The sequence below is a fragment of the Oncorhynchus kisutch genome, linkage group LG10 (genome assembly GCF_002021735.2).
Source record: "Oncorhynchus kisutch isolate 150728-3 linkage group LG10, Okis_V2, whole genome shotgun sequence".
Lineage (NCBI taxonomy): Eukaryota > Metazoa > Chordata > Actinopteri > Salmoniformes > Salmonidae > Oncorhynchus > Oncorhynchus kisutch.
The window spans coordinates 60,368,038-60,379,571 of record NC_034183.2 but is presented as its reverse complement, the minus strand read 5'-3'; the positions used below and the strand labels follow the sequence as shown (position 1 = coordinate 60,379,571).

Genomic DNA, 11,534 nt, shown 5'->3' with positions numbered 1-11,534 from the left:
CAATATGATTGGGCGACGAGTTCTTTATTTTATGGTCAGATCATGTGGTTTGGGTGTGACATTTGCTGCTAGTTCAAATATAACATATATAATGTTTCTCCAAACAGAAAAAGAAGTGCAGAGTTCGCCTCGGGATTGGGAGCCGCTGTCCATCGCCGTTCCCAATCCCACCCAAACTGACGTCATTGGATGCCGGCATGGTAACTGCGTCAGTTTGGAAAAACCGGGAGAAGAAGAACGTAAAGGATCACCACCAACTTGAATCTTCCTTTGTCTCTTCTTTCCATTTGAAACCGTCTACAACATCTCTGACACCCCTCGACCCCTTGTCTGGCCGAACACCAATCTGCACTCCCTCACCCCCCACACCCCCTGGATCCCCTGTCAGATCCCCTTCGACTCTCTTCAAGTTCTTCGGCCTCTCTTCCCTCTCCTCTCTCCACATGTCATCTCTCTCTTCTTCTTCTTCTTCTTCTTCTTCTTCATTGGAAGGATCACAGACCACCTCCCCTTTTAGTGCTTCTTCTGTTTCCCTGGCTGTCTCAACTCAGTTTTCCTCCTCCTCCCCTGCCCCCCAGTCCTCCTCTCCAAACCCCCTGGACCACCATGGAGAGACCAACAAAGACAGTGAGACTGCCAGGTACTGCAGCCTGATATCAAATTTCATGCCAACCAACACCATTAGATTGAAATGAAAAAGACAATATAATATAGCTAACCTAATGCATATGTCTGTGTGTCTTTACAGAGATCTTATGAGCTCTGAGGTCAAAGAGGTAGGGGCAGTTGTTCCACAGACAAAGATAATGGTACCCCTATTTGTTGGCATCGCAGGTCTGTAAACGGGTGCCATTTTTTGGTGCTATTTGTCTCAATTCATCTTTGACAAAGCTTCTCTCTTACCGCTCTCTGTCTCTCGGTCTCTCTCTGCAGAGGCCTCCATTGACCTGAAGACTTCCTCTGTCTCCTTGGAGAGGTAAGTACTGTATACAATAGCCACCTTCATCTCACTAAACTCTACATAAGAGTGGTCACTCACACCATGACATGGTAAGGAATATATGTATGCCTGTACATTAAAACAGTGTTCAAACAGACCGATTGGTGTTGAGCTACTGCTACTGAGGCCTCTACCCTGTCTCTCTTCCTCCAGGCCATTGGTCAGGTCTCGGGAAGCCATGGCTTGCCTCCCCAACCTGGTCAGCAAGAGTAGCACCCAGCTGGGGGAGCAGAGCTGCACAGGCGAGGGCGAAGACAACACCAAGCTCCTCGGGTAAAACACACACACATCTACACACACACACACACACAAACCTACTCTTATCTATGAGATCTGCTTTTTGTTTTAAATAATTTGGTGTGGTACTCAGAGTTATCTTGTGTTCATGCATTACAAATCCATTCATTAGTTTACCTTTGGTCCACTGTTCAGATATTAGTGTGTAACTGATGGCTTCTTTCCTACAGGTTGCCTAATATTGGCAACACCTGCTTCATGAACTCTGCTCTGCAGTGCCTGCTGGGGCTGCCAGCATTTTGCAGAGACATCCTGAGACAGCAGAACATCTGGATTTCCTCCCCCTCCTCTAAACTGCTATGGTATACAGCCTCGCTCTCACCCTCCTGTCCCACCTGTACACACACTGACCCACCCACCTAGACGCTTATAGTTACAGTACACAAGTTCCGCCTCAATGTATGTGTCAGTGGAGGCTGCTGAGGGGAGGACGGCTCGTAATGATGTCTGAAACGGAGCAAATGGAATGGCATAAAACACATGGAAACGACATGTTTGATATATTTGATAGCATTCCACTGATTCTGCTCCAGCCATTACCACGAACCCGTCCTCCCCAATTAAGGTGCCAACCTCCTGTGATATGTATGTATGTATGTTTGTATGTATCCATCTATCTATCTATCTATCTATCTATCTATCTATCTATCTATCTATCTATCTATCTATCTATCTATCTATCTATCTATCTATCTATCTATCTATCTGTCTATGTATGTATGGATGGATGGATATATATTGTCCTTCGTACACTGTTAGTGTCTCATGATTTTTAAGATAAAAACAAACCCAACTCAGCTTCTGATTAACACCAGAGATGATTTCCTGTCACAGTCAGGAATGAGTTGAATCATATTTGACCAGAAGCTCAAGTAGAAGCACAGAGCTAATCTGTTGCCAAGGTGAGAGATTGAAACCTGAATGCATGCTCTTTGTCTCCCTCCACAGCTGCTTTGCCAAGTTACATCAGGCCAGGCTTTCTGGAGGCACTGTTAATGCTAAGAACAAGGAAAATAAGAAAATCCTTCAAACAGTCAAGCGCTGTCTTTCCGTTGTCAATGAGGACTATGAGGAAGACTATGAACAGGTAAGATATTATTTGCTAAAAGACTCACTTAACAATAAACCTGGGACACGTGACAGTGTTTTTCCTCAGCTCTGTTTCAGTTGTAGTTGTTGATGTATTTTCTGCTTCTTTCCCATTCTTCTCTTAGGATGCCCATGAATGTGTGTTGCTCCTCCTCTTTCAGCTGAAGGAGGAGGGTATGGCATTAAAGGGCTCACCAGAGCCATACACCTGCCCCGTGAAGCAGTTAGAATTCAAGCTGAAGACTTCCCGTACCTGCACCAGGTAACAGCTGTCATTTGTATACGGTGTACCTTGATGTCATCACATTTGTGAGGAGGTTTAATGTCAGCATAACATGCAGGATACAGAGGTAAAGCATTAAGATAGTGTGTAGAGGGATCAAAAGGTTTGTGTTGGATAGCTGATGCATTTCTCTCCGTACTTCTGAAGCTGTGGAGTTATAGTGTATGGTCAGGAGGATTATAATCACCTGTCACTGAGCCTGAGCCATTACCTGCCACACAGCCTGGACCTCTACTTTAAGGTCAGCACTTAGCTTAAACCAAGAGTTAGTATGTCAAGGAACACTATCATTAATGTCATAATGTTCATAATTGTATTGCTATCCTTTGTCACCTAGCCATCTGCGTTAGAGTGTGCATGCAGGGTGTGCTCAGGCAGCACAGCATCTGTGACTAGGCACTTCCTCACGCTGCCCCGGTGAGTCCCCCCATCATCATCTCATATTGCAATTGACAGTCCTGATCTAACTCACCAAACTGGGTTATTGATTTGAGTACAAGACTGATTCCTTTGTCTGTGTGAATGCCTGCCTGGTCGTCTGTCTGTCTGTCTGTCTGTCTGTCTGTCTGTCTGTCTGTCTGTCTGTCTGTCTGTCTGTCTGTCTGTCTGTCTGTCTGTCTGTCTGTCTGTCTGTCTTTGTGAATGCCTGCCTGCCTGCCTGTCTGTCTCTGAGCAGGGTCCTAATGCTTCATATCAAGCGATTTACTGCAGGCGACTGGGAGCCAGAGAAGTTGGATGATCCCATGTCCATCCCTGCAGAAATAACCCTCCCAGCCGTATGTGGGAAGACAGCCCATGTCCAGTATGGAGCCAGGTTGGTTTACACTCTGTTTGGGGACATTGCACATTGAGTAGCCAACACACACCATGATTTTCACACACTAGATATTTATTTTCAATGCCATCAATTTACACAGGGCAAGCTCCCTGGGGAGAAACAACATGGACAACACACCTGCAAACTCCCCGAAAGGCACCCTTGATAGACCAGGTAGGACATTGTTTACTGACTTCATGCAGAACACCCTCTCATGAAACAGGACTGTTGAGGAAAGCAAGTCGGAAGCTGAAGTTAAGAGTATATTTGTGGATGGGTTTCCACTTCACTTTCTGGTTTGTATTTACACTATATTTGATATACCCCCACCAGCTTCAAATTCCTCTGACCAGCTAGAGAAACCAGCTGACAGTGAGAAAAAGCAGCAGGCAGCCGCTGTGGTGAGGAGAGAGAGAGAGAGAGAGAGAGAGAGAGAGAGAGAGAGAAAAATAAATAACAGATCATTAGATCCAGTTGAGATAGTGGGCATATCAAGATAAGGCAGTTATAGAAGGCACCCCTATCCTGTAGACAAAATAACAATCCTATTATTAAATGTGTTTCCTTACAGAGACACCAGCCAGACAATATCTACAAATTGTCAAGTGTGATCTCACATCTGGGAGACAACATGTATACAGGTATGCAGGCACGCAGGTATGCGGGCACGCAGGTATGCAGGCACGCACACACAATTATGAAAGCTTAATATACACTCTATTTTATTTCCCTTGTTCCCTAGGCCACTACATCAGTGATGTTTTGGACAGCCGTGGCAGTGGGTGGCTCTGCCTGGATGACGCACATGTCTTGAGGACAGATGAGGCCACTGTGCTGAAGGAGATTGCACAGACTGCCTACATCCTGTTCTATGTCTGCAGGTAAGGCTCTAGGCCACAAATTTGAGAAGAATGTCACAAATGGAGTCAATGACGACAATGAGTCATCAAGAAAGAAAAAAGTGTTTACCAAAGCTAGAAAGATGATTCATTGACCACGCATTAAGAGTTATCCCTTTAACCTGTAATCCCTCTGTATGTGTTATTTTTCAGACATTGTATGTACATGTAAGATCTCCCTGTAATTTCTCATTGAAGTGGAGCAGGTGAAGGAGACCAGGCCCCTCACTACCAGGAGAAGCACCAGGAGAACCCATCATTAAACTCAGGTAGAGGCACAGCGCTCAGGGACCACCTGGAGTAGCACGTACCACACACCAAGAAACATCAGATTAATCGAATTAGGCTGCCCTACACCACCATCAACTGCCTTAGACCACCATAAAGCTGCCTTAGACCACCATCAGGCTGCCCATCACCACCATCAAGCTGCCCTACACCACCATCAGACTGCCCTACTCCATCATCAAGCTGCCCTAGACCACCATCAAGCTGCCTTACACCACCATCAAGCTGCCCTACACCACCATCAAGCTGCCTTAGACCACCATCAACTGCCTTAGACCACCATCCAGCTGCCCTACACCACCATCAAGCTGCCCTAGACCACCATCAAGCCTCCCTACACCACCATCAAGCTGCCCTACACCACCATCAGACTATCCTAGACCACCATCAAGCTGCCCTAGACCACCATCAGACTATCCTAGACCATTAGGACATCACACTGCCCTAAACCACCTAGACACCAAGCTGCCCTAGACCACCAGAACACCAGGCTGCCCTAGACCACCAGAACACCAGGCTGCCCTAGACCACCTGGACATCAGGCTGCCCTAGACCACCAGAAGAAACAGCCTACACCACAAAGCATGTACCCACTCTAGGCCATCTACTGTATGTTTACAATTATATAAATATAAAACATCTCACCGACCGAGTGCAATTAATGTTCTTTTACTGTACATGGTAGTGAATAAATGTACCTACAGTGCATTCAGAAAGTATTCAGATCCCTTGACTTGTTCCACATTTAGTTAAGTTACAGCCTTATTCTAAAATGGATTCAATTATTGTTTCTTCTTCTCATCAATCTACCCCATAATGACAGCAAAAACAGGTTTTTAGATTGTTTTTGCAAATTGTTCAAGTTCAAGGAAACATAAAGCTAAACTATCACATTTACATAAGTATTCAGACCCTTTACTCAGTACTTTGTTGAAGCACCTTTGGCAGCGATTACAGCCTCAAGTTTTCTTGGGTATGACGCTATAAGCTTAGCACATCTGTATTTGGGGAGTTTCTCTCATTCTTCTCTGCAGATCCTCTCAAGCTCTGTCAGGTTGGATGGGGAGCTTCGCTGCACAGCTATTTTCAGGTCTCCAGAGATGTTCAATCAGGTTCAAGTCCGGGCTCTGGCTGGGCCACTCAAGGACATTCAGAGACTTGTCCCCAAGCCACCCCTGCGTTTGTCTTGGCTGTGTGCTAAGGGTCGTTGTCCTGTTGGAAGGTGAACCTTCGGCCCAGTCTGAGATCCCGAACGCTCTGGAGCTGGTTTTCATCAAGCATCTCTCTGTACTTTGTGCCGTTCATCTTTCCCTCGATTCTGACTAGTCTACCAGTCCCTGCTGCTGAAAAACATCCCCACAGCATGATGCTGCCACCACCATGCTTCACCATAGAAATGGTGCCAGGTTTCCTCCAGACATGGCGCTTGGCATTCAGGCCAAAGAGTTCAATCTTGGTTTCATCAGACCAGAGAATCTTGATTCTCATGGTCTGAGAGTCTTTAGGTGGCTTTTGGCAAACTCCAAGCGTGCTGTCATGTGCCTTTTACTGAGAAGTGGCTTCCGTCTGACCACTCTACCATAAAGACTTGGTTGGTGGAGTGCTGCAGAGATGGTTGTCCTTCTGGAGGTTTCTCTAATCTCCACAGAGGAACTCTGGAGCTCTGTCATAGTGACCATCAGGTTCCTGATAGCTCAGTTTGACCAGGCGGCCAGCTCTAGGAGTCTTTGGGGTTCCAAACTTCTTCCATTTAGGAATGATGGAGGACAATTCCTTCGACCTCATGGTTTGGTTTTTGTTCTGACATGCACTGTGAACTGGGACCTTATATAGACCTTTCTTATACAGGCCTTTCTAATCGACCTGGCCGGGGTATCCTGGAAGGATATTGATCTCATCCCGTCAGTAGAGGATGCCTGTTTTTTTTTTTAAATGCCTTCCTACCCATCTTAAATAAGCATGCCCCATTCAAGAAATTTAGAACCACGAACAGATATAGCCCTTGGTTCTCCCCAGACCTGACTGCCCTTAAACAACACAAAAACATCCTATGGCATTCTGCATTAGCATCGAACAGCCCCCGTGATATGCAGCTGTTCAGGGAAGCTAGAAACCAGTATACACAAGCAGTTAGAAAAGCCAAGGCTAGCTTTTTCAAGCAGAAATTTGCTTCCTGCAACACTAACTCAAAAAGGTTCTGGGACACTGTAAAGTCCATGGAGAATAAGAACACCTCCTCCCAGCTGCCCACTGCACTGAAGATAGGAAATACTGTCACCACTGATAAATCCACTATAATTGAGAATTTCAATACGCATTTTTCTACGGCTGGTCATGCTTTCCACCTGGCTACTCCTACCCCGGTCAACAGCACTGCACCCCCCACAGCATTTCGCCCAAGCCTTCCCCATTTCTCCTTCTCCCAAATCCAGTCAGCTGAAGTTCTAAAAGAGCTGCAAAATCTGGACCCCTACAAATCAGCCGGGCTAGACTATCTGGACCCCTTCTTTCTAAAATGATCTGCCGAAATAGTTGCCACCCCTATTACTAGCCTGTTCAACCTCTCTTTCGTGTCGTCTGAGATTCCCAAAGATTGGAAAGCAGCTGCGGTCATCCCCCTCTTTAAAGGGGGGGATCACTCTTGACCCAAACTGCTACAGACCTATATCTATCCTACCCTGCCTTTCTAAGGTCTTCGAAAGCCAAGTCAACAAACAGATTAGCGACCATTTCGAATCTCACCATACCTTCTCTGCTATGCAATCTGGTTTCGGAGCTGGTCATGGGTGCACCTCAGCCACGCTCAAGGTCCTAAACGATATATTAACCGCCATCGATAAGAAACATGACTGTGCAGCCATATTCATTGATCTGGCCAAGGCTTTTGACTCTGTCAATCACCACATCCTCGTCGGCAGACGATTGTCTCGGCTGGTTCACCAACTACTTCTCTGATAGAGTTCAGTGTGTCAAATCGGAGGCTCTGCTGTCTGGACCTCTGGCAGTCTCTATGGGGGTGCCACAGGGTTCAATTCTTGGACTGACTCTCTTCTCTGTATACATCAATGATGTCGCTCTTGCTGCTGGTGAGTCTCTGATCCACCTCTACGCAGATGACACCATTCTGTATACTTCTGGCCCTTCTTTGGACAACCCTCCAGGCAAGCTTCAATACCATACAACTCTCCTTCCGTGGCCTCCAATTGCTCTTAAATACAAGTAAAACTAAATGCATGCTCTTCAACCGATCGCTGCCTGCACCTGCCCGCCTGTCCAACATCACTACTCTGGATGGTTCTGACTTAGAATACGTGGACAACTACAAATACCTAGGTGTCTGGTTGGACTGTAAACTCTCCCTCCAGACCCACATCAAACATCTCCAATCCAAAGTTAAATCTAGAATTGGCTTCCTATTTCGCAACAAAGCATTCTTCACTCATGCTGCCAAACATACCCTTGTAAAACTGACCATCCTACCATCCTCGACTTCGGCGATGTCATTTACAAATAGCCTCCAATACCCTACTCAACAAATTGGATGCAGTCTATCACAGTGCAATCCGTTTTGTCACCAAAGCCCCATATACTACCCACCATTGTGACCTGTACCCTCTCGTTGGCTGGCCCTCGCTTCATACTCGTCGCCAAACCCACTGGCTCCATGTCATCTGCAAGACCCTGCTAGGTAAAGTCCCCCCTTATCTCAGCTCGCTGGTCACCATAGCATCACCCACCTGTAGCACGCGCTCCAGCAGGTATATCTCTAGGGTCACCCCCAAAACCAATTATTTCTTTGGCCGCCTCTCCTTCCAGTTCTCTGCTGCCAATGATTGGAACGAACTACAAAAATCTCTGAAACTGGAAACACTTATCTCCCTCACTAGCTTTAAGCACCAACTGTCAGAGCAGCTCACAGATTACTGCACCTGTACATAGCCCACCTATAATTTAGCCCAAACAACTACCTCTTTCCCTACTGTATTTATGTTATTTATTTATTTTGCTCCTTTGCACCCCATTATTTCTATTTCTACTTTTCACATTCTTCCACTGCAAATCTACCATTCCAGTGTTTAACTTGCTATATTGTATTTACTTTGCCACCATGGCCTTTTTTTGCCTTTACTTCCCTTATCTCACCTCATTTGCTCACATCGTATATAGTCTTGTTTATACCTTATTATTGACTGCATGTTTGTTTTACTCCATGTGTAACTCTGTGTTGTTGTATGTGTCGAACTGCTTTGCTTTATCTTGGCCAGGTCGCAATTATAAATGAGAACTTGTTCTCAACTTGCCTACCTGGTTAAATAAAGGTGAAATCAAAAATAAATAAAATAGACAGGTGTGTGCCGTTCCAAACCATGTACAATCATGTACAAGTATTTCTGTTTATTTTGTATACATTTGCTACAATGTCTAAAAACCTGTCTTCACTTTGTCATTATGGGGTATTGTGTGTAGATTGATGATTTTTTAGATCCATTTTGAATAAGGCTGTAACACAACATGTGGAAAAGTCAAGGGGTGTGAATACGTTCTGAATGCACTGTATAAGAGGCAATCTCTATCAGTCATTCATGTTGGGTAAAAAGAGGAAAAAGTGAATATTACAACAATATTGTGTGTCTGTGCACAGTCTATCTACGCACTCCCTCAGGGTTTTAATGTAACCACAAATACAATGAAGTAAGGGAACAATGAATGGCAATGTAACATAGACCATACTTCACATATCAGTTTGGAGACAGTCTTGACCCACAACTACTGTGGGAAAGATTAAGAGGACATCAATGTGTTGCACAAGAAATATAGAAGAAAAAAAATATTTTCTATAATGGATATGTTTATTGGTCTTTTACAACAGCAACAAAAAAAGTCTAGAAATACAAGAAATAAAAGGAGATGATGAATACCTGGTCGTCAACAGCCAGTCCACTAATAATAACAACCTTCAGGATGTTAAAGCTTTGAACCCAATGAAATCCTACTTTCTGCCTGGCAGACAGAAGGCTCCATAAATCATTCTGTAATAACACTGGTTCACACCAACACGATGGGAGAGGTGCTTATGGTATAATATGACAAAGCTAGGAAACTGGTTCAAACACTATACACTTTTTTCCACCTCATATCTTTATTGAGAAGTGTCTTTCAAAAGAAACAGATAAACCTTTTTTCCCCCCAATTTGTTATGGTTTAAAATAATAAAGACCTCAAATATGTAATTAGTCATTTACAAAATGGTCATTTATGTTTAACAAGTGTGCATATTCAAATTGATCGATTGCTCTGCCCTGAACCACTGAATTAAAACCAACGCTCTAACACTCAATAAAACATGAATTACCCTTCTGTAAATCATGCTAATATTATTCAGCCATTTGTAATGTATTGAAATTAAGGTGACACGAGATGTCAAAGAGACCTTTTTGAGTTAAGTATTTTGTACATGGTACAGAAAACATAACTGAATAGTCAGAATTATACATAGCAATGTTATAGTATGTCAATGTAACGGGATTCTTCTGTTGAAGGAGAGGCGGACCAAAACGCAGCGTGGTTATTGTGATACATCTTTAATAAAGATGAAAATAGAACAATATACAAAAACAACGTGAAAAACAGCCCTATCTGGTGTAACCAACACAAAGACAGGAACAATCACCCACAAACCCCAACACCAAACAGGCTACCTAAATATGGTTCTGAATCAGAGACAATGACTAACACCTGCCTCTGATTGAGAACCATATCAGGCCCACACACAGAAACAGACAAACAAGACATCCAACATAGAATGCCCACTCAGATCACACCCTGACCAAACAAAACATAGTTTGCTTTGTATGTTTCTATGATCAGGGTGTGACAGTACCCCCCCCCCCCCTCCCCTAAGGTGCGGACTCCGGCCGCAAAACCTGAACCTATTGGGGAGGGTCTGGGTGGGCATCTGTCCGCAGTGGCGGCTCTGGTGCTGGACGTGGCCCTCACTTCACCATAGTCTTAGTCCGCCCCATTGTCCGCTTCCGTGGCCTCCTAACCACAGCGACCCTTCTAAATGAACCCACTGGACTGAGGGGCAGCTCGGGACAGAGGGGCAGCTCGGGACAGATGGGCAGCTCGGGACAGAGGGGCAGCTCGGGACAGAGGGGCAGCTCGGGACAGAGGAGCAGCTTGGGACAGAGGGGCAGCTCGGGACAGATGGGCAGCTCGGGACAGATGGGCAGCTCGGGACAGAGGGGCAGCTCGGGACCGAGGGGCAGCTCTGTACTGGCTGACGACTCTGGCAGATCCTGGCTGACTGGCGGCTCTGGCAGAACCTGGCTGACTGGCGGCTCTGGCAGAACCTGGCTGACTGGCGGCTCTGGCGGATCCTGGCTGACTGGCGGCTCTGGCGGATCCTGGCTGACTGGCGGCTCTGGCGGAACCTGGCTGACTGGCGGCTCTGGCGGATCCTGGCTGACTGGCGGCTCTGGCGGATTCTGGCTGACTGGCGGATCCTGGCAGACTGGCGGCACTGGCGGCTCCTTGCAGACTGGCGGCACTGGCGGCTCCTTACAGACTGGCGGCACTGGCGGCTCCTTGCAGACTGGCGGCTCCTTGCAGACTGGCGGCACTGGCGGCTCCTTGCAGACTGGCGGCACTGGCGGGTCCTTGCAGACTGGCGGCACTGGCGGCTCCTTGCAGACTGCCGGCACTGGCGGCTCCTTGCAGACTGGCGGCACTGGCAGCTCCTTGTAGACTGGCGGCACTGGCGGCTCCTTGCAGACTGGCGGCACTGGCGGCTCCTTGCAGACTGGCGGCACTGGCGGCTCCTTGTAGACTGGCGGCACTGGCGGCTCCTTGCAGACTGGC

General features: G+C 46.3%; 1 protein-coding gene across 1 annotated transcript; it reads left to right on the top strand.

Annotated features, from left to right (window-relative positions):
• Positions 1 to 1,141: 1,141 nt before the first annotated feature.
• Positions 1,142 to 4,897, top strand: LOC116375749 (ubiquitin carboxyl-terminal hydrolase 37-like). The gene is made up of 12 exons (XM_031832818.1): positions 1,142 to 1,273; positions 1,468 to 1,599; positions 2,246 to 2,384; positions 2,512 to 2,648; positions 2,817 to 2,910; positions 3,007 to 3,086; positions 3,346 to 3,483; positions 3,587 to 3,660; positions 3,820 to 3,887; positions 4,058 to 4,127; positions 4,229 to 4,367; positions 4,584 to 4,897. Exons 1-12 carry the CDS (start codon positions 1,179 to 1,181, stop codon positions 4,687 to 4,689), a joined length of 1,272 nt encoding a protein of 423 aa, XP_031688678.1. The 5' UTR covers positions 1,142 to 1,178; the 3' UTR covers positions 4,690 to 4,897.
• The last annotated feature ends 6,637 nt before the right edge of the window (positions 4,898 to 11,534 follow it).